This window comes from Madurella fahalii (assembly GCF_045866475.1).
Source record: "Madurella fahalii IFM 68171 DNA, scaffold_1, whole genome shotgun sequence".
In the NCBI taxonomy this organism is placed as follows: domain Eukaryota; kingdom Fungi; phylum Ascomycota; class Sordariomycetes; order Sordariales; genus Madurella; species Madurella fahalii.
In genome coordinates, this window is record NW_027263971.1 from 1,084,875 (window position 1) to 1,106,749 (window position 21,875).

The following is a 21,875-nucleotide window of genomic DNA, read 5'->3' on the forward strand; positions in this document are numbered from 1 at the left end:
CTGTTTGCCTTCCCTTAATAAAACACACCTCTGAGTCTCGAGAGATAATGGTGATAAGACGAAGAGAAGAAAGAAAGGAGAAGAGAAGAGGGAAAAGACATCTCAGCCGGAGCCGCCGTCGTATCGTGGGCACCTGCGGTCGTAGAAATAACGTTCCTAACCTCACCACCTCATTCACTTGTCCGACCCATTGCGCGAAACCACGCGCTTGTCCTGAGACGTATTTCCCTGGAAGACATCAAAATCATCATCCCTTGCCTTCCTTTTTGTTGACGGTGTCTTGAACCGTGTGTGGAGCGGCAGTAGGCTTGCGCGGTCGAAGTCAACGAGCATAACGCAACGGCGCTCCTCACTCCATAACAGGTTCGCCGCACGTTCGTCATTGTGCGCGACGCCCTCCCCTAGGACCGCTTGCAACGCATGCGCTACCCCTGCCGCCAGATCTGGCGCTGTCCCCCGCGTAGCCCGTTCGCCTACCCATGACATAAGCAGCATGTGCTCGATTCTCGCCCCGGTAAAGTAGTACGAGTGCATGGCGGTGAGCGGTACGGCTCAATTAGGTCGATGTTCCCTAGGAACACAGGCACGACTTTGCCCTGTAGCTTCTCCAAACGCCTATATACCTTCCCTTCGTACAACAAGTGCCGCACATTTTCCAACACCGTCCCCTTACCCACAAAAGTGTATCCATAAGGCGCCAGGGTGAGCTTGAAGAGTGTCCCCCTCGCTCCGTGCTTGCCATACTTCTCGAGCGGCTCGCAGTCTCGGTCCCTATAGAGCCTAAGCTGCTCCCGGATTAGATATGCGAGCTCAGCAGCGCGAATTGGGTGGCAACTACCACCTGCGACAGTGCGGTGCGATGCTACGTTCGGGCAGGCATCATCCAGGTCCCATCCCCTCTTCAACCCTAACAAACAGGTCTGCGTGCAGTACTGCCGCGTGTGTCCTTCGGTCGCTGGAGAGGTGCCACTACCACTAGGACTACCGTTGTCAGACGACGGGGCCTCTTTCCGCTTGCTCCGAGCCCTGGAGCTCTCCGGAGCTGTCAGTAGGTGTCGGGGTATATGGCCATCATCGTCCTCACCGTCGTCCCGTCCGCCGTCGTGGTCTGCCCCCGGGTTACACGAAGACCTCGAGCGCAGCCCGACCGTCCGCAATGGCATAGAAGTGGTTGATTCTGAGTCAAAGGTTCGGTCTGATGACTGGCTTGCTTGCTCAGCCGTCTCCTCCCCCGCTGACGTCTCGCATTCCATCTCCGGATAAGGAATCAGCCACTGACGTAATGAGTTCTGCGCAGCGGTTACCCAAGCCTCCGTACGCTTCGTGGATTGGAAAGTCGACAGACAGAAGCTTGCGACCTGTGCAACTGCGGTTTCGAACTCTTCCACGGCTTCATCCTCACCATCACCCTCCCCGTCCGGTGTAATCAAAGTGTAATACAATGTTCTAGGATCGTCCTCTTTAACCCGGAGGAAAACTAAAGACTTGCCAGCAGTAAGGTAGCTGTACTCAAGACCAAAATTGATCATATAGTCAAACGTCTGCGTGAGAATCATCGCCACCAACGTATCTGTCTTTAGTCGCCCATCCGGATCGGTACTGAGCTTGGTGCTTATAGTTCGTCTGATCACCTCTGTAAACAAATCCCTTATAGAGAGTGATTGTTGGAGGTGTTCCGGTCGCACCTTGTGTGCGGGCTTGTACTCAACGACGAATGCCGTCGTACGGGTCCCAAATCGATCCTCGCGGATACAGCGCCGGTCTGGACATAACCTCCTGTTTCCATATGCGGGTCTTTTTGTTGGTGAGCGTCGTCGTTGCTCCTTCTCCCTGTCATCACCGACGCCACTCGAGCCCGTGTCGCCATACTCTCCCGTGACGCTGTCTCCACTGATGTTGTAAGAATGGTTCATGAAGGAGATGGACGAAAAGTTGAATGCCTGTAGGGCCTGATCTGTCCTGGCTTTGACGCCCAGAGCTTCGATGATGTCTTCGACAGGACCCTCCACGGCAAGATGCTCGAAGGGCCTGATATCGTCCTCATTAGCCACGGGGTTCGAACCCCTGCGACGCCGAATTCCGAGAATCTGTGACCGTGAAAGAAAGAGCTACTTGTCTCCTAGGGCATTTTTCATGATGTCAAAATGATGGCGCTGTGTCTGGATGAAGTTGTCCCAAGGTCGAAGAAACAGAGGGTAATATTTGCCCTTCACATCGGTAGAGCTTCCACCTGACGACATAGACGGGTCGAGCTGCACTTCGAGACCACGGAAGAGAAGATCATGACAGTACTTTAGGTACTGGCTGAGTGTGGTGGGCGAAACCTCCGCCTCAGCATTCCGCGCGCGCTCTTCCTGTCGCTTGCGTTCGTTCCTCTCGGCCTGGAGCTGCCGTTGTGACTCCTCTAATGCGAGCCTTAGGCGCTCCAATTCGCTCGCTGAATCCATTAGATGTGATATTGAAATGGTGCAGAAACACACATCTACACCCACATACCCATCCAAACGGAGGGGCGTGGGTGGCCAGATGCCAGACAGACAAGATAGACGAGACAGGCCAGGCGACACCACCACAAATTGGGTCCCTGCAGCCTAAACAAGGTCAAAACAACATGTGCAGATAGAGTTCCCTCTGATCAGAGGGAGATCGCTTTGCACGCAAAGAAAGCTCGTCAGTTGAGCCTGCAACAGGTGTGGAAAAGAGCGTTGAAAGGATTGTCCTGTCTAAGGAGCAATGGTCAGGACGGAACTACTTTTGGTGTGAAAGAAAAAATGGGCCCACGGCAAGTTCCAGCGCCCCGGGCGCTATCCTAGCAAGTGTGACCCTCTGACCAGAGGGACCCCGCCCGGTTTTCCCCCACTAAATATTAACATTGTTGTAGCAAGCAGGGTCAACCACGATTTGGTTTTGCAAGGCGGGTCCGATTTGATAAATCGAGCCTATCATGTGATAGTCCGACTGTATCTGACTACCTCGGAATATCTCAGCTCTTCACTTCTACAGGTGCTATTAACGACGTATTGCGTTGTTAGGAGAAATTTCCTAAATTCATTTACCAAATGATCACATGCAAAACATTAGAACAGATTTCTTGTTCTTTTTTATTGACTTTCCATTCTTTTCTTCCCTCTTTTTCTTCCATCTTTTCTTTCTCTTTCTTCTCTCTCTCTCTCCCTTTTTTCTCTTTTCTCTCTTTTTCTTTTCTTCATTTTCATTTCTTATCCGTTGCTTACTATTTTAAACGGAATGTGTTTAGATACGTACGGTCATACTATGCAGAGACGCAGTCAAATTGTTGTACATTTGTTTAAATTGGCTTTAGAGGGCCAATAAGGACTAGTAGGACGCAACTCATGAATACTATCATGCATGTACAGAAGTCGACGCCAGATGAAGCCAATCTATTTAAGACGATAGTCAGATCTTCGGAGGAGCGCGGCATCAAGAGGATTGCATATGCTGAGGACGACCCCATGACCGTCACTTTTGATGCGATCGTCTTTACAACGTAACGGTTCTTACTTCCTCCACGGGATTTTCTGGATTTCCAGTCTCGTTCCTGACACACCACTCAGCAGTTAATACACTCCGGAGCTCCGTTATCCCCGCACTCGGTTGCAGGAGCTGGAATGCATCTTCCGGCTAACGAAACGATGTTCCGGATCCGATGACTTAGTTAGTGGCCAGAGGAAGAATGACTACCTTAGTTGAGAAAGGTAGATCGCCAGCACCATCTCTTAATGATTAACGGCTCGTGCCGAAGAATCACAGTGAACAGACAAGAGAGAGCGTGATACGAAAGGGAACCGTATATAGACATGAGAGGCTAATATGAAGCCAGGCCTCACGTCGTCGGGGAGCTTGGGACCCGCTTGTTTTTTTATGGCCATAAAACACCGCATCTGACCAAAATTAAAGCAATGTTAAGGTAGGCTATCACTTTCAGTAGGATGAGATACGGTAAAGTCGATTTTTTTTCTAGATCACTGACGCTTGTAACCTCAAGTTTTGTCTGCATCTGAATTTATTTGCAACCGGACTTCCAACGGACCGAGAGGCTCCTCAAAAATGGGAAGCGGAATGCAAGGGTTCGAAACGGCGAGGCCGAGAGTTCACCGACAAAGAGAAGCGACCGACACACACACGAGCACGGCTGGGTTGATTCCGTAAGCTACTTTGGGAGGGGCACGGGGTTTCCCAGTAAACAGGAAGATGCGGGGCTCCACGCGACCCTGCCGCGAACCGTTTGGCGACCTGACGAACGAGCAACGGCTCCCCTGTCGGTCCCGACGGGCGCCCGCTCTCCCCACCAAGTCAGTGGACAAAGCCAAAAGCTTACAGTAGCTGGATCCCAGCCTTCCCGTCCAGTTTCGTTCGGCAGCATGCCGATTGCCTCCTGACCGCATTTGGCCCCTTCTAGCTCTGCCGCTAGTAATTAACTTGGCAACGCCAACATAATCTGCGGCTATTCTTCGCCTCACCCTGGAAAATCTCTGTGAAACCAAAGCAGCATACCTACAGGCCACGCAACCTCAATTCCACGTCACGGACAACCTTTCTAAGCTTGAACTTTCTGAGCAATAATACTGGTAATAACAACACGCCCGATCACACATTCTCTTCGTGGTTCATAGACGACACACACTACCTACCCGCCTAGAGGACCGCGAATAAAATGGAGAGCATTCAACTGGCACAGATGCTCGCCGACCTGAGCGACCTGAACGCGGCGGTACGTCGCGAGCGCTTTCTTTGCGATGCGTATATCTTTCCGCGTTACTGATACGTTGCCACAGCAAGAATCACAGGCCGCCATCGCTCTAGTCAATGCCAACAAGACCACCACGACGACATCCACATCTTCGGAATCAGGAAAGCCATCAGAACAACTACACAGCCGGCCAGACCGGCGGCATCATCAGCGGAGGGGCTCCGCTGGCTCAGCAGGATCAAATGCTTCGTTTATCTCGCGGACCGCCTCGCCTGCAAAGTTTGACAAGTACGGGCGGCGCATTCTCACGCCGCCCAACACGCGGACCAACTCAGCATACGGCTCGATCCCGGGCACGCCGCGGCGAGACGCAGAGGTCAGCACCGTTACCCTTCTCGCATTCACCTCCTCCATAGTCTCCTCGACGAGTCAAGTACTAAAATGCGCCCGTTGGCGGGATCAACAGATCGAAGAAGACGTTGAGCGGGCCAACTCGCTCATGGCTCTATACGAGATACGCGCCAAGCTGAAGGATCAGGACAATCGGAGTTTGAACAAGTTGAGGGAGAAGATTGATGCGCTGCACGCGCGGCAGCAGGCCGAGAAGAAGGATGGGGACTCGGGGCGAATGAGATTGACCTATCCCAAAAGCTCTTGAGCCGTTCGTGAGGATGGCGGTATTCGTGTGCTTCATCCTCCCCACGGCTGGGTTTTGTATGAGCATGGTTATTGCATGCCCTTTGCATGCCCTACCTGATGATCAAGATGCAGTGCGGGTTATTTATGGGATCATGGGACCGATGGATTGCAGGACGGGTATTACGACGGACTGTTGCTATTATCACGGCGTTTTGGCAAGGGGGCATAGTACAGGTTGGGAAATACGGACAGGGAGGTGATGGCTTTGTTGGGGACACGGACTGCGGTGCTGAAAAGTATATTTGGCGTCGGGGAGACAACAGGACCGTCGCGTTCGCCACCTAGAGTGTACAGGGCAATCTTGGCTTGCGGCGATCACCCCGCGACGCGCTCGTACAGTATTTACACCTCTCTAATTGTGGACAACTCTGTTTTAAAGTTTAATACAAAATTCGCAGTCGCAAACCTACATCAACCATCTCAAAAGGTCTCGATTATTGTCCATGCGGGACTCCGATGAGGCATTTAATATGACCACCTTGTGATCCCGCTCACCTCTCTTCCATCCCGTCATCTTTAATCACTGGAACAGCGCGCGAGCATGGTTAAGGCAGAATAGTGGGTCCAACCCACGCCCGGCCCAGTGCCCCACCACATGAGGGCCTGCAGTTTGCGCTACGCAACGTCCCCCTGCTCGATCACCACGCCGAGCTTAGTGCTCCATTGAAACTCCACCGTACAAAGCTAAGTTAGAAGAAGACCCACAACAAAACGGTGACAACCGGCTGCCTTGCAACTCTCCGTCGCACGCGCTTCTGCTACTTTTCTTCGGACATCCGTCATCTCTTGCTCGTGCTTCGCGCAGTTTCCGCAGCAATATCCGAACGGACGAGACGAGACTGCATCATTCCCCTTTTCGGATCAAGCGGAAGCCGCAATTGTTCTCTGCCGGTCGGACGTGCAACGCAACCTCGGAGAAAAAGGCTAGCCTGGGAAGTTTCTGGGAGGGGCCAGGAAGCGAGACCGACGAAACCACACGAGAAGAAGAGAAGAGAGCAGCACACCCCCGCATCATGGCGACCGGCGTCGACGCGAAGCTCTTGAAGAGCACGAAGTTTCCCGCCGAGTTTAATCAGAAGGTGGACATGCAGAAAGTGAATTTGCAGGTTATGAAGAAGTAGGTTTATTCCCGCTTGCACGTCGTATTGTTGAGATCAATTTTTTTGCTAACCTCGGTTGACCTTTGTTGGGCAGATGGATCGCCAACCGCGTTACCGAGATTCTGGGCAGCGAGGATGATGTCGTTATCGAGCTGATCTTCAACTTGATTGAGGGGGGGAGATACGTGAGTCCGCCTTGCTTATCATCAGAATGACGACTTGTCTTGGTGGGAATAATCGCTAACAAGGAAGTGTGCGGCAGCCCGATATCAAGTCGCTTCAGATCCAACTGACTGGGTTCCTCGATAAGGACACGCCGGCGTTCTGCAAAGATCTGTGGAAGCTCCTGCTTAGTGCGCAGGCTAGCCCTCAGGGCGTCCCGAAAGAGCTGCTGGAGGCGAAGAAGTTGGAGTTGATGCAAGAGAAGGTGGGTGATTTAATCTCGGGTGGTTTAGGGGCAGTGGCTGATTCGTTTGGAACAGATCGAGGCGGACAAGGCTGCCGAAGAGGCCCGCCAGCGGCGAGAGGAGTTCGAGCGCCGAGACCGCGGCAGGGGCGGCCGAGGGGGAGGAGGCCCGGGCCGGGTCGATTCGTGGCGCGGGGGTCGAGACGACAGAGATCGAGGGGGCTTCGGGCGTGGTGGTCGGTCTCGTTCGCCCCCTCGCTGGCGTGACCGGGGTGACCGTGGCGGACGTGGAGGGCCCCGAGGTGGTTGGAAAGATACATATGTGCCACGTGGAGGCTCGCCCCCCCCACGGCGCGGTGGTCGGTACGATGACAGACGTCGAAGGTCCCGTTCTCGGTCTGTTTCGATGCGCTCAACCTCTTCTCGGTCCCCTTCACGCAGCTCCATCGTTGACGGGAGCAGATGGTCTGCCTCTCGCTCGTCCAGTCCCCCGCCTCGTCGACGGCGCGCAAGGTCCCGGTCTCGCACCCCGCCCTATAGGGATGCGCCCAAACGACGCCGGTCACCGGTTAGGGAGCCCCGCCGCCGCGGCCGTACACGTTCGGTGTCGTCAGACCGTGGCTCACCGTCACCAAAGCGCCGCCGTTACTCTCCGTCTAGTAGCCGAAGCCGCGGCAGGAGCTCGAGCCGCAGCCTGTCCGGAAGCCGATCCCCACGCCATAGCCGATCGGTGTCTACATCCTCGTCCAGATTATCGCGCTATTCTCGAAACCCCAGTCGCACGCCACCGAGGCGGCCGAGACGTGGCAGTCGTAGCGCCTCTCGAACCCCTCGCCAAGACCAGAACAGAGGTCGAACCCGCAGTGAGAGTCGCAGTATTAGTCCTGCTAGCTCGTATGATAGCCGACGCCGCTCCCCCCGCCGTCGTTCGCGCGAGAGAGGGAAGCCTCGGCGGAAACGTGCGGGCAGCAACGACAGCCCGAGGGGCGGGCCCAGGGGCCGCAGAGGCTCTTATGCATCTTCGTATTCTTCTTCACGGAATAGATCGGCTGATGGTTCAGGCGCTGAAGACAGACCTCGATCTTCCCGTGACGACGCACTAGCGTCAAGTTCGAAGCAGGTACGTTTTGGACGGGACATGGAGGCGTTGATATGTAACTGACTTGGCTAACAGGACGCAAAATCAGCCAACGAGCTCCGCGAGAGGGAACTAAAGGAGAAAATCAAGAAGATGAGATCCTCGAAAAGCGGAGACGACAATGTCGAGGCTAACGCTACTTGAAGCTCGCATTCCCTTCTGCATACGTACACATCGTGGTTATTGGCGTTCATGGCATTTTCACATTGGCTAGGCCGAGGGCTTGGGAGCTGTGAGATCAAATCCCCCCAAAATACCAACGGGCTCAGCGCAATTCTCTGAATTCCTTCAGGTTGGCAGACATTTGAGCACAGTCGAAGTAGATAGTCCAATCAAAGCTCAAGTTTTCAATTTGCCTCCGCTGTCCCGTGTTGCTCATACGGCATAGCTCCATTTGTAAGACAACTTGCACTGTTGCTCCTTGGAAGTCGAAGGTTGGAGTCAATAGAGACTTGATTGTTGCTACATATAATGCGACTCGGCTTCCAGAAGCAATTATACCCGGGTATGACTGCAGGCATATAGATCCATCTCAGTACTGGTGCGCAACTAAACTGTTGGTATGGGAATCAAGGATGCTTCCGCATTGAAGGTTCCATGGTGTTGTACATGCGAGGTGGGTGAATCCTGTGTTTTGATTGGCCATCCTCCAGCGCGTCAATAGTAACTGGCTTGCCGGGGCCTTCAACGACCTTTCTAATCCTTCAATCCAAAGCCATTACGACGTTCTTCCTATTCAACCAGAACACCCATTCCAGGCAGCGACAACATCAGCGACAGCAACAGCAACGTTATTCAGACTCACAACTCGAGAATGACCGAGAATTCAGCATCTAGCGCCCCCAAGCCAGCAGCTGCCGCCGCGAATGGCGTGGACGGGGCATCAGCATCGTCATCGGCTGCAGCTGGGATACCTTTTTATGAGAAGCAGCGGCAGCATTTAAAGGAGCTGATTGCGCGCAAGAGAATGTTAGACAAGAAGCTGGTGCGTCCCTCCCTCTATCGAATGCGGATTAAAATGCAGAGAAATTGGAATTAGGGTTATGACTGATGGACGAAATAACAGGCCGCAACCGAAGAACTTATCGCGCAGAAAGAAGCAGAATATCTCGAGAATACGCCCAGCGGGAACATCATCGTCGGCTTCGACAACTACACTAAGGGGGCGGGCACGGCGGCCGCGCAGCGCCGCAAGACGGGTCTCGCCGATACGTACAGGGTGTTTTCAAGGAGCTCCGTGTCGTATAATGCTGCGATGGCGACGGTATGCTGAACCCCCCAAAGACGCAACTCCTCATTTCAGCAATCCAGAACTGATTCCGGAAACAGGACGCGCAAACACCCGCCTCGACACCCGCGTCGCACGCGCCTACGCCAATGTCGAGTAGTTTTGGCAATAAGGACCGAGCATCTCGCGCGCCAACCCCTACGAGTGCTACCGGCGGGAGGCAGACGGGAAAGAAGAACAAGAAGAGTGGCGGCGCAGCGGCTGCTGGGGGAGTGGAGGACAGTGAGACTGACTCGAGGGAGACCAAGAAGATTAGGACTAGCTTTGGGGCTGTGAGGAGGTGACGGGCCGGGGCCATTGCGGTATGGGATAAGGACGGGGGTTGGCGTCTTTGGATTTTCGGTTGGTGTGATACCGGTAGTGTTATATACCCTGCGTTTTGGTGGATCGGACGAGCCATAGATACGGCGTTTGAGGGGCCGCGGACACATTTGGTAACGGCGTCAAGTGGTGAATGGGAAATCATACGGGCATTCCATCTGAAGTAGAACGGGGGTGTTCACAGGGCTTGATTTGAGGGTAATTGGGACGTCAGTTATATTATCGCTGCGGAGCAGTTCCAAATAATACGGTTCTCCAATGCAATACACCGAGGTGCCATCGACCTGTTTTCAGCAGCCTCCTCGCAAAAGCGGCTTCGGCCGTGCAGAGTGTAAACACATCGAAGGGGGGCCCCGGGGATTGCTGCAAATTCCGATGGCTTATCATGATAGGAGCTTGGAGCTTCCCTGGCAATGCGGGGTTAGCCCAGATAGTTCGGCGCCCCTCACTGCCTGCAGCTTCCCAGGACCCCTCCCGTCCTCCCAATGCCCGGCGATGCCCGAAGGTCCTTATTCCTCCTTCTTATTCCTACCCAATGCTTCCCCGGAATTTTATCTTGCTGCTTCCTGTCTCTCATCTCACCACGACTGAGACAGAATGACACTCACAGCGACCAAGTTCACCCCTGAGGTGATGCTCTCGGCACCCCGTCGGTCACCGGGAGTGCCGAATCCCTCGGGCACTTTGGCATTATATACGGTTTGCTATGCCGTTCCTTGTATCCCATTTTGTCTACCCGTCAGTTTCCTGACCCCATATTGCAGGTGTCGTCATATTCCTTCCGCGACCACAAAAAGACTGTGCAGATCAGGGCCCTCTACATCGACTCTGGCCGCTCAGTGCTCCTAGTCGACGATGCCAGTGCCAGCGAGCCTGTCTGGCTGGGAGACGACGAGTTTCTCCACTTGAAGAGTGGTGACAATGGCAGCACCAGCCTCATGGTTCGTCGCGCCATGTCCCCTAACTCGGCGTGAGTTGTCCCCATCTGCGTGCCCGGCCCCCGTACTGAGTCTGATTTGCAGAGCTTGCGAGGTCGCCTGTATCAAGGCGCCCATATCCAACGTGAAGCTTAAGAGGCTCACATCTGACACCGTCGCTTTTACCTGCTCGGCCCTGGCAACCCCTGACGGCCAGTTGTACAATCCCGAGACGGCCAAGAAGCCGCATTCCAGTGCCAGGGTCTACACTAGCCTCTTCGTCCGTCACTGGGACACATGGATGACTAGGAACCGAAATTCCATCTTTTACGGGCTGCTCGAGCACCGCAATGGCAAGTATTCGCTCCGCGGTGATACACTCACGAATGCTCTGGCCGGAACTGGGCTCTCCTCTCCCGTCGAACCCTTTGGAGGTACTGGGGACTTTGACGTTGGCCCCTCGGGATTGATATTTGTGGCCAAGGACCCCGACATCGATCCCGCCATCTACACCAAAACGAATCTCTACTACATCCCCCTGAAAACTTTCACCGAACCCAAGCCCCCTTCCCCGCAACTCGTCGAGACCTCCGGCCTTGAGGGCTACGTCAACAATCCTGTATTCTCCCACTGTGGCCGCAAGGTAGCCTTCACTCGCATGCGCAACAAGCAATACGAGAGCGACAAGCCGCGTTTGCTCCTCGTTCCCGACATCACCGATCTCTCTCACCAACCCGTCCAAGAATTCTACGCCACCTCAGACGGCCAGGGCGGCTGGGACTCCCGCCCAGAGGCTATCGTCTGGTCCGGGGACGACAGCAAACTCTACGTCACCGCCGAGCACTTTGCTCGTACCCTGATCTGGAAATTGCCCTCCGACCCCTCTAAAGCAACCTCCCTCCCCTCCCCGGTCAAAACCACCGACGGCAGCGTCTCCGACTTCCACCTCCTCCACCGCAACAACAACGGCAGCAACAACAACGAATCCGACGACCACCTCTTTGTCACCACCTCCTCGCTCATCGACAACTCATGCTACACCCTCGTCAACCCCGCCGCGCACACCTTCTCCGTCCTCTCCTCTAACTCTAAGCAAGGCAAAGCCTTTGGCCTCTCGCGCGACAGCGTCGGATCCATCACGTTCAAGGGCAGCGGCAACTACGACGTGCATGCGCTGGTCATGAAGCCGAGCGGGTTCGACCCCAAGAAGAAGTACCCGCTCTGCTTCCTCATCCACGGCGGGCCGCAGGGCGCGTGGGCCGATGCCTGGAGCACGCGATGGAACCCCGCCGTGTTCGCCGAGCAGGGCTACGTGGTCGTCGCGCCCAACCCGACGGGGAGTACCGGGTACGGCATGGCGCTGCAGGACGGAATCAGGGGCCAGTGGGGGGGCAGGCCGTACGAGGATCTGGAGAGGTGCTGGGAGTACGTGGTGAAGGAGATGGAGTTTGTGGATGCGGAAAGAGCGGTGGCGTTGGGGGCGAGCTATGGGGGGTATATGATTAGTGAGTTTATTTTTTACTGTTTTTTCTGTTCCTTTCTTTTTCCCTTCCTTTCTTCTCTTATCTTCCCTCTGAAGGGGGAGTTGCTGATGATTAATGATGATGATGGCAGATTGGATCCAGGGCCACCCGCTCGGCCGCAAGTTCAAAGCCCTCGTGTGCCACGACGGCGTGTTTAGCACATTGAACCAGTGGTGCACCGAGGAGCTGTTCTTCCCGATCCATGACTTTGAGGGCACCCTCTATGACAACCGGGAGGCGTACGAGAAGTGGGATCCGGCGAGGTTCGTCAACGAGTGGGCGACTCCGCAATTGGTGAGCTACCAGCCATTGTTGATTCCTATTGTATAGGTCTGGTGGGGGAACCGTTGGCTGACTTGGTTTGTCGTGGCAGATCATTCACAGCGAACTGGACTACCGCCTCCCCGTCACCGAGGGTCTGGCACCGTTTAATGTCCTACAAGCAAAGAAGATCCCGAGCAAGCTGCTGATGTTCCCTGACGAGAATCACGTAAGACCACTTTCCCAGTTCCCGTCCATCCACCCTTAAACAATTGTCAGTTCTGTTAACATTACAAACAAGTGGGTTCTGAAGCCCGAGAACTCGCTTGTCTGGCATCGTGAGGTGCTGGGCTGGATCAACAAGTATGCTGGCGTAAAGGGCGAGCCAGAGTTGGCTGAGCAGATCGAGGAGTTGAAGGTGGAATAGGGACCGGTTTCCGTCGATGGACTTCAGTCTTTGATGGTTGTGACATGATTTTTGAAAGAGTTGGCTTCGAGTTCAAACCCGCAAGGTTAAGTTCTGTTGCGAATATGGTTGGTAAGCACGGCGTAGGGTGTATATAGCCGTGGAGTCTTGAGTACATAATGCGGAAAAGTGTTACTCCAGATATGGGAATGTGAAGTTTTGAACTCTGTACAACTATGTCCTCTTCCTACTACTTCCTCTTCCTACTACTCTTGTCTGACAATGGCAATAAATCTACAGATAAGGAAATGTTGTCATAACTCCCTGATCGAGTTAACAAACCTACACTAGGGGCCTCGTGCCTGCAATGCCTCTCGAGAAATTAAGCCGTACAGTTCCGTCACAATTGCAACATTAACGAACAGAAGAACATTGTTCGGAATAGGCCAATAATCTCATATCAACCCGAATCGATATACTAAGCTACCTACGAGGCTACAGCAGCATGATATCCTACAAGCATCCCCCCATCGTTCCACACAAAATCGCAACAAAGCCCTAGCAGCATGCTCAACACTGACACAAAACCCCCATAGCCAATACTTCCATTTTCTGACGATACTCCATGCCACCAAACCAAACCCTTGAAAAATATCAGCTCCCTCAAGCATCCCCATGAGACCCATCCATGGTGTTTTTCTGTCAAAAAAAAAAAAAAAAAAAAGGAAACGACCAGAGCCTTCCAACATCCATTGGTATCTTCCAGTCTTCCGGAGCGCCAAACGCCGCTCGGTCATGTTGACGACGACCGAAAATAGAGGAAAAGGAAAACGAAAATAAAACATGAAAAAAAACCAACCGGCCAAAACAAGACGAGATGCCTTATAATGCTATACAATGAACCCAAATCCAAACCAAGCCAAAGCCGATATTAATAGTGGTTAAGTTTGCCCCTAAGAGATGCAGCATATCAACCTCACGCCTCAACAGTCACCGCCGCAGTTGTCTGCACAGCATGCTCAGGCTCGTCGCCCTGTTGCTGCTGCTGCTGCTGCTGCTGCTGCTGCTGCTGAGGCGTTTGTTGTTGGTCACGGGCAATTTCACCACCAGCCTCGCGCTCAGCCCAGTCACCCCACAGTCCTCGCTTGCCACGGACGCGGATGGGCCCACCGAGGGAGCCCTCGGGTTGTTCAACCTTGATGGCGTCCTTGGTCGCTAGAACAAGGCACTCGAAAAACATTTTGGTGGCGTCGGCTTTTGTCGTCTTCTTCTCCGGTAGGAGCTCCTGGAACACGACAGCCGTCTTCTTGCGCTTCTCGGCGTTGGTAGCCGCCTCGGCACCGAAGAGATCCCGGAGGATGTGCACGGCGTGCTTCGTGCCAATCGATACAGGGCCGCTGTCGGCGGGGTGTACGAGCGGCATGGTAGTTTCGTCAAAGGCGGGGACGGGGCTCGAAGGTGCACCGCCTCTTGACCCAGGTCTCTCATCCTCATCGTCGCCGTGGAAGATAGCCGTGTCGTCGGCAGGGATCTCGAGGACCGTGCTATCTGCCGCGATGCTCTGGTTGCCGGCGACTGTTCCGTCCAAGCCAAGCGTCGTCTCGTCTTCAGGGAGCTCGAGACGGGGCGACTTTGACCTGCCTTGCTCGTCCTCGCTGTCCATATCGGCGACACCACTGTCGCGCTTTCTTTTCAGCTCGTTTGGCCGAATGGAACCGAGGGACAACAGGCCCTTTAGCTCGGGAGCCCAGCCATCACTGCGGCCCTCGAACAGGATGTTGTTAACAAAACCGCCGTTCTTGTGGAGATCCATCAGGCCGACAATATAGGGATCGTGGGTAAGGAATGATTGTGGCTTGAGAATGTTGTCGCGTTTTGACTGTTGCTCCTTGATCTGGGCGTTCGACAGCATAGTCTGCTCGTCGGGCTGGAGGAGCTTTCTTTTCTTGTGGCGTTGGGGAGCGTTGATGGTCGATGCCGTCGGATCGTCGCCTGGCTCGTACATATCCGTGTTCATGTGACGGCTATACTCCATCTCAACCTCCTTGGCGAACTCTTCGTCGATATCCGACAGCGGCGACTCGGATATGCGCGCACGAGTCATATCCGGGGCAGCCGAACCAGGCATGGCCGACTGATCTCCGATGTTGAACTGCAGGTCGTCGTCACCCATCTGGATATCTCCTTCCCCATCGGCGATGTGAATCCCGTCACCGAAATCCAGATCAAGTCCCAAAGATGGCTCGCGCTCTCGGCGATTTTTGTTGGGGCCGCCGACATCCAGCTCGCTGAACATGTCTTCCTCGATCGGCCTGGCGTCAGGCGCATCTCTGCCCATTTCCACACTCTTGTCCATGAGCTTTGTCGGTCGTTCATCAATGTCCATGCCGAAGTCGAGCTCCAAATCGAGATCATCCATGTTCGCTAGAGCTAGCTCGTCATCGTCCCCGGTAGTATCTTGGAGGAACTGGCTGTTGTTGAAATCCTCCTGAAGGTTGATGTCGCGGTTGCTCGGACGACCCTTGCGGCTGCTAACGGGGGTCGCCGTCACCTCTTCGAGTTGCGAAGCGAGAAAGTCCGAGCTTGGTGGCGGCAGCAAGTCGAGGTTGTCGTATGGGGTAATGCGGTCCGGGAGCATGAGCGACTCCTTGTTCTGTACATGCAAATTTGTGGGTATGTCGTGGTTTCCCGTCGACCGAAAAGCCTGGGCGCGTTAGCGGGTGGTGGTTCGCGGATGCATCCGATAGACGTGGGGATCATACCATTTTGATCTTCATCAAGGCTTCATTGCAGTCATCTAGGAGATAGCGGGCCTTGCGGCTGTATATGCGGACGACGCCGAGCAGCAGCTGGCCGCTCAGGCGGAGGGCGAGGGGGGCGTCATTAGGGGCAATGATGGCATCCACACTGTCCTGCAGGTTGTGCTGCAAGATCTGGACCTTGGATACTTTGCGCTCCTGGTTGGCAGAGAGCCAGGCCTTGGCCAACGGGCCGGTGGCACTGAGCAGCGTGCCCGACCAGAACATGGCGACGGCGGTAGCGAGGACAACAACGTGCGCAGTCAATGACAGGTAGGTAGTAGATACAGCAATTGCTCGATCGTCTGGGTTGACGGGTCGGCCGCGCGCGACAGGAGGGACGCGACTGGTGGGGTGGCGGTGACGATGGGGGGTGGGCTGTTGGACGATCGAGGTAAACAAGCAAGCGCGTTGCGTTGTTTGGGCAATGGCGCGTGTCGAAACTTAAGTAACGGGGTCCGCGACCGTCATCGGCCGGCGCAATCGAGAAAAAACCGCGGAGCGTCGACGAGAGACGTCCGGGGCAATGCAATGCGCTCTAACTCAGATGCGATAGCAAGCAAAAGGCGATGGTCGAGATGAAGCACTGACGAATGGTCGGGGAAGAAAAGGAGGGGAGGTTCGGAGGCGGGTTGATCGGTTGTGGGAATGTGCAGCGTCGTCCGTGAGAAAATCCCAAGCCCCTGCGAAATTTGAGAGGCTGGGTGAGTCGCCCCACCAGCCACCCGTGAATTACGCTGTACCGATTACATCAGCCAACCCCCCGTCCAACGGAAGAGTCACGTGGATTGGCGGTTGAGCGGTCAGATCGGCCCCAGCCATACCCTGCTTCCAGAAACGGACCCATCCATTCACATCCATTCACAACGGTGTACGAAGTACGAAGTACATAGAAGTCAATGCGTCTTCAGCAACGCAAAGAACTGATGGCTTGGCGGACACCTATCGGCCTCCTACATTTTCAACTCTCTTATCTTTTCACGCATTTTATGTTTTGATGATGCCTGGCGCCTTGTATCCTCTGTTCCGTCCCTCTATTTACCTTACATGATTCCTAACTCGATGCATCTTGTGCAACGGGGGCCTAGGGGTGATTGGAAATACCTCGCTCGCGTGGTACTGTACCTTGCCATGCGCGGCTCATGCGCAAAGCGCCGGCCATTGTAAGGTTTTGCTGGACTCCATGGCTGCAGTATCCAATTTGCAGGGCATGCAATGCTGTATTCCACCAAAACGGCCGTTGTCTTGCAGTAGCTGCGGCGTAGTGATCTCCAATCCAGGGAGCCGGGTGCTCGCCCGAGCCAGCCCAGTGCGCGCCGTTCCTGGCATGCTGGGTCTGGCGCCCCTTCTTCCATCAGCCGCATAAGACCCCTGTCAAACGCCCGAGGGCCCAGATTTGGGGAAGCGGCAGGCCTGTGGCCCGTGGATTAAAACACGTTCCACGAGCGACTGGTCTCGGCTCGCTCCAACAGGTTCCGCCTCCAACCTACACGTCGATCGAAACGGGGGAAAAAAAAAAGAAGAAAAAACGGAAAAAAAAAAAAAAAAAAAGAAGAGTTCCCACACACCGGCAATGGTGTTGTTTTTCGCCTTGTGTATTGATTAAGAGATTTACACGACCATTCTTTTTATTGTATTGTTCGCACCGGCAGTTCTTGCTGCCCGCTGCCACCGAAGCCGTTGATGACGTTCGGTTAAGTCGACGACTCCTTTTCGGGGTCCTTTGCGCCCAGGTCCCCGCGGTTATCGTTATCCCATTCCGATTTCGAGATGGAGCGGTTCATGCGGAAAGATGGCGACGATGCGCTGCCGCTGCACTCCAAGTCGCAAGAGCTAGGGCCGCTTGCAAGCCCCAGAGACATAGAGATGTCGCGGTCCAGTTCGACAACCAGCCATCGGACGACATCTGCGCAGTCGAGAGTAGGGTTTCTACCGCAACTGTCCAAGACGCGCTGGCGCGCTAACACGAATTGACCAGAGTGTGGCCGACGAATACTCTCTCCTGACCCCGACCGAAGTTGCCATGCGACTAAAAACATCATTAACACATGGCCTCACCCCCGGCGAAGCTTTATCGAGATTACGCGACTATGGCCCCAACGAGATACCCCACGACGAGCCGGAACCGATATGGTTGCGCTTCCTCAAACAGTTCCAGGAGCCGTTAATAGTGTTGCTCTTAGTCTCGGCTGGCGCATCGATTGTGGTAGGGAACATGGACGATGCCGTGAGCATCACGGTAGCAGTGACTATCGTTGTGAGCGTCGGGTTTATACAGGAATACCGTTCCGAAAAGTCGATCGAGGCGCTCAATCATCTGGTTCCGAACCATGCGCACCTTGTCCGAAAACAGGCACCCAAGCCGTCGTCGGGATCGCGCTCCCCGAATTGGCCAGGCACCGGCGACAAGACCCCTGAGCTGACTGACGGCTCCGTTACCCCCGAAGAAGAGGTCCTCGAGGCAACGTCATCTAAGGTCATGGCTGCGCAACTGGTTCCGGGCGATCTGGTGCTGTTCACCACCGGTGACCGCATCCCCGCCGACATTCGGGTAACGAAGGCTAGCGATCTGACCATTGATGCGTCAAATCTTACGGGAGAGAATGAGCCCGTCAGAGTTACGGCTGAGGCGCGCCGTCGACATGGACTTGCCTTGCCCAACTACGGCAACACAACCTTGCAACTGCCTAGCCCTTCGTTTGCCGCGCCGCTTAATGGGTCGTCTGGCGACGCCAAGGGGGAAGATGGACCGCAAAATATTGCTTACATGGGAACCCTAGTGAAATCAGGACACGGACAAGGCATCGTGTTTGCGACTGGTGGCAACACGCACTTTGGTACGATCGCGACAAGTGTCTCTGGAACTGAGAGTCCCCGGTCGCCGCTACAGGTTTCAATGGATGAATTAGGGACCCAGCTGAGCAAGATGTCCTTTGTCATCATCGGGCTCATCTCCCTTATCGGTTGGTTCCAGGGTAAGAAGTTGCTCGAGATCTTTACCATCTCGATTTCTCTAGCAGTCGCGGCCATCCCAGAAGGCCTCCCCATCATCGTCACCGTTACTCTCGCCTTGGGCGTACACCGGATGGCCCGGCACAATGCCATTGTCCGGAAGATGCCCAAGGTTGAGACGCTGGGGTCCGTCAACGTAGTCTGCACAGACAAGACAGGTAAGCTAGAATTTTATTTCAACCAAGATGATCACGGCGCTGACCCTAGCCAGGGACTCTGACGACGAATCATATGACGACCGCCAAGATGTGGTTCTTTGGCGCTGATGATGCCTTTGACGTGGATTCCGATGATGAAGCGACGGAGAGCAAGCCTGATCCTGCCGCACTCAGAGTCATGCGCATTGGCAACATTGCCAATAACGCACGCCTCGCCCGGAAGTACACCGAAAACGGTGCAGCTGCTAGAGCCGTGCTGTCATCCACGCAGGGTAGGGGCCAAACATCGACGTACACGCGGTGGGTCGGACAACCTACCGATGTCGCGATGCTTGACCTTCTGGATCGATTCAAGGAGCACGACATTCGGGACTCGATAGGGCCGCGAGTCAGCGAGACCCCTTTCAGTTCCGAACGCAAGTGGATGGGCGTCACTATCGGCACCGAAGGCGGTAAGAACGACAAGGACTTTGCCTACATCAAAGGCGCAATTGATAAGGTTCTCGAAGCGTGCGATACGTACGTCACTAAGGATGGTAGAGAGATCGTCTTGGATGCGAGCCGGCGGCAAGAGGCGCTGGATGCTGCAGAAGGAATGGCATCTCAGGGTCTCCGGGTTCTGGCGTTTGCAAGCGGGCCCGTGACAAGATCTGCAAGAAACAGATCTGCGATGGCGGGTGCTAGGAGCAACAGCCCCGACAGCCCGATCCACCACGGTGTTGAGGAGCAGTACAGAGGGCTTACTTTTGCCGGTCTAGTTGGCATGAGTGACCCTCCCCGGCCCGGCGTCGGCCGCTCAATTAGAAAGTTGATGCGCGGCCGCGTCAAGGTTATCATGATCACCGGTGATGCCGAGACCACCGCTGCTGCGATCGGGAAGCAACTGGGCATGGCAGTTGCCATCCCGACAGAGCACTCCGCGAACCAGATTACTGTCAAGCCTGTACTGCGAGGCGACGAAATCGATGCCATGTCAGACGAAGACCTATCGAGGGCGATGGATCACACGACGATTTTCGCCCGGACGAACCCAGATCACAAGATGAAGATCATCAGGGCCCTGCAGTCGCGGGGCGATATTGTCGCCATGACGGGTGACGGGGTCAACGATGCGCCAGCGCTCAAAAAGGCCGACATTGGCATCGCGATGGGCATGCACGGCACCGACGTCGCCAAGGAGGCGGCCGACATGATCCTGACCGACGACGACTTCTCGACCATCCTACACGCAATCGAGGAGGGCAAAGCCATCTTCAACAACATTCAAAACTTCTTAACCTTTCAGCTTAGCACGAGCGCCGCCGGCCTGTCTCTTGTCCTGATCTGCACCGCCTTGGGGTTCAAGTCTCCGCTAAATGCAATGCAGATTCTCTGGATCAGTAAGTCCCTTCTCCGCCACCCCCCCCCCCCCCCCCCGGGAAAATAGCTTCCCCTGGCCCATCAGCCCCTCCCGTTCTCTATATGCCCCCCGCCGAAACTAACAACAACCGCTTTCGCAAAATAGACATCATCATGGACGGCCCTCCCGCCCAATCCCTCGGCGTCGAGGCCGTGGACAAGGACGTCATGAACCGCCCTCCACGCCGGCGCAACGACGCGGTGCTCACCCGGCCCCTCGTCGCGCGCGTCCTGACCCAGGCGGCCATCATCATGGCCGGCACCATGCTGGTGTACACGCGCGAGATGCACGACGGCCAGGTGACGCGCCGCGACACGACCATGACGTTTACCTGCTTTGTGCTGTTCGACATGTTCAACGCGCTCACCTGCCGCTCCGAATCAAAGTCGGTCCTGCGCGGCGAGGTCGGCCTGTTCGCCAACGTGCTGTTCAACTGGGCTGTGTCGCTCAGCTTGATGGGCCAGCTCATGGTGGTGTATCTGCCTTGGCTGCAGGAGGTGTTCCAGACGGAGGCGCTCGGGTGGAGGGACCTGGCCGGGCTGGTGATGCTGTGTAGCAGCGTATTTTGGGTGGACGAGGGGAGGAAGTGGTGGCGGTATGGGAGGGACGGGGCGAGTGGTGGTGGGGGCCGGTTGGGGAGGGGGTATAGTCAGGCGGTTTGAGTCTTTCTGCTTGTTCTCCCCAAACGAGAGGAAAGGGGGAGGGGACGACGTTCATGGTTATGCCGTACATATTTAGATGGAATGATGATTAATAGATGCCCTGGGGGTTTGCTGAGGTTTCAACTGGAGCGTTTTCCTTTCTCGGCTTGGAGAAACAGGGGACGTTTGTATGATGGGCTATTAAGGGGTTGTTAGGCGGGTCGTGGGCAGTTGGTCTGCCTTGGACTGCTATGGCTTTGCACGGCTAGATGTACTTAGTAGACAGGGAGGTCGCGGCGCGGGTTGTGTGGTATACCTAGGGTACGTTCGAAAGTATAACTATTTCGAGACCAAGGGCGATCGCGTACTTGAAGTTTAGGCGCTTCACATATCGCAGGTGGGTGGGCGGCGGTGTTTACCGACTCCAGTTGTGTTAATACCAACTCCTTACTTGGAAGGTGACGATTGCTGCTCACCGAGAGTGATGCAGGATTTAATGTGGGCGTATTTTGCCTCCGGACACACTTGCCGGCACTCAGCATGTTTGGCAAGTAATTCTGAGACAAGCAACTCTGAGCTACCCACCATAGATCCCAGCAATCTTGAGCATGGAGGATGATCCGTCCTGAGGAGGTCGACCGATAGGAGACGTTGCGGGCTGGACAGCACACATAGATAGAACGGATCAAGCTAATCAAACGTCGAGCCACTCATCGGGTGACAGTGCCGTTGTGGAGGAGGCAATGGTTGATATGAATCGCAATACGACGGATATCCTGGTTGTGGTCTCTCCTAGCGAACGTACGATACTGGAAGGGATAAGGATGGGTGAAAGAAAAAGGGGGGGGAGGGGTGAAACGGACAAAAGGCGGTGAAATTAAACTACCTTCACCAAACAGAAGCTTCAAGCCGTCTGTGCATTTTTCATGATCCACTACCTTTCCCCCAACAACCTTTGCAGACTCCTTACATTAATCCTTGGAGAGCATCTCTTAACCTTTGGGGGCAGGCGGGGGAATCTAGGACAGATGTGGTCTTCGAAGAGGAAGGACATGACATTTACCCACTTAAAGGCAATGCTAGTACCAGATCCACCT

General features: G+C 54.9%; 7 protein-coding genes across 7 annotated transcripts; 5 read left to right on the forward strand and 2 right to left on the reverse strand.

Annotated features, from left to right (window-relative positions):
- Positions 1-174: 174 nt before the first annotated feature.
- On the reverse strand, positions 175-2,447 carry MFIFM68171_00326 (uncharacterized protein; the record flags this gene model as incomplete). Its single annotated transcript, XM_071055748.1, has 3 exons — positions 175-473; positions 674-2,064; positions 2,113-2,447. The coding sequence occupies 3 exons, from the start codon at positions 2,445-2,447 to the stop codon at positions 175-177; spliced, it is 2,025 nt and encodes a 674-aa protein (XP_070911849.1).
- Positions 2,448-4,675: 2,228 nt separating this feature from the next.
- Positions 4,676-5,369, forward strand: MFIFM68171_00327 (uncharacterized protein; the record flags this gene model as incomplete). The annotated part of the gene is made up of 3 exons (XM_071055749.1): positions 4,676-4,732; positions 4,797-5,087; positions 5,178-5,369. 3 exons carry the CDS (start codon positions 4,676-4,678, stop codon positions 5,367-5,369), a joined length of 540 nt encoding a protein of 179 aa, XP_070911850.1.
- Positions 5,370-6,423: 1,054 nt separating this feature from the next.
- On the forward strand, positions 6,424-8,198 carry MFIFM68171_00328 (PWI domain-containing protein; the record flags this gene model as incomplete). The annotated part of the gene is made up of 6 exons (XM_071055750.1): positions 6,424-6,527; positions 6,605-6,695; positions 6,773-6,937; positions 6,993-7,152; positions 7,978-8,036; positions 8,091-8,198. 6 exons carry the CDS (start codon positions 6,424-6,426, stop codon positions 8,196-8,198), a joined length of 687 nt encoding a protein of 228 aa, XP_070911851.1.
- Positions 8,199-8,868: 670 nt separating this feature from the next.
- EAF6 (chromatin modification-related protein eaf6) lies at positions 8,869-9,626 on the forward strand (the record flags this gene model as incomplete). The annotated part of the gene is made up of 3 exons (XM_071055751.1): positions 8,869-9,039; positions 9,121-9,318; positions 9,384-9,626. 3 exons carry the CDS (start codon positions 8,869-8,871, stop codon positions 9,624-9,626), a joined length of 612 nt encoding a protein of 203 aa, XP_070911852.1.
- A 634-nt stretch (positions 9,627-10,260) lies between these two features.
- Positions 10,261-12,791, forward strand: MFIFM68171_00330 (Dipeptidyl-peptidase V; the record flags this gene model as incomplete). Its single annotated transcript, XM_071055752.1, has 6 exons — positions 10,261-10,362; positions 10,428-10,633; positions 10,686-12,085; positions 12,195-12,397; positions 12,477-12,593; positions 12,666-12,791. The coding sequence occupies 6 exons, from the start codon at positions 10,261-10,263 to the stop codon at positions 12,789-12,791; spliced, it is 2,154 nt and encodes a 717-aa protein (XP_070911853.1).
- A 955-nt stretch (positions 12,792-13,746) lies between these two features.
- On the reverse strand, positions 13,747-15,796 carry MCD1 (sister chromatid cohesion protein 1; the record flags this gene model as incomplete). Its single annotated transcript, XM_071055753.1, has 2 exons — positions 13,747-15,474; positions 15,533-15,796. 2 exons carry the CDS (start codon positions 15,794-15,796, stop codon positions 13,747-13,749), a joined length of 1,992 nt encoding a protein of 663 aa, XP_070911854.1.
- Positions 15,797-17,338: 1,542 nt separating this feature from the next.
- PMR1 (High affinity Ca2+/Mn2+ P-type ATPase-like protein) lies at positions 17,339-20,799 on the forward strand (the record flags this gene model as incomplete). The annotated part of the gene is made up of 4 exons (XM_071055754.1): positions 17,339-17,488; positions 17,547-18,738; positions 18,792-20,117; positions 20,243-20,799. The coding sequence occupies 4 exons, from the start codon at positions 17,339-17,341 to the stop codon at positions 20,797-20,799; spliced, it is 3,225 nt and encodes a 1,074-aa protein (XP_070911855.1).
- Between the last annotated feature and the right edge of the window lie 1,076 nt (positions 20,800-21,875).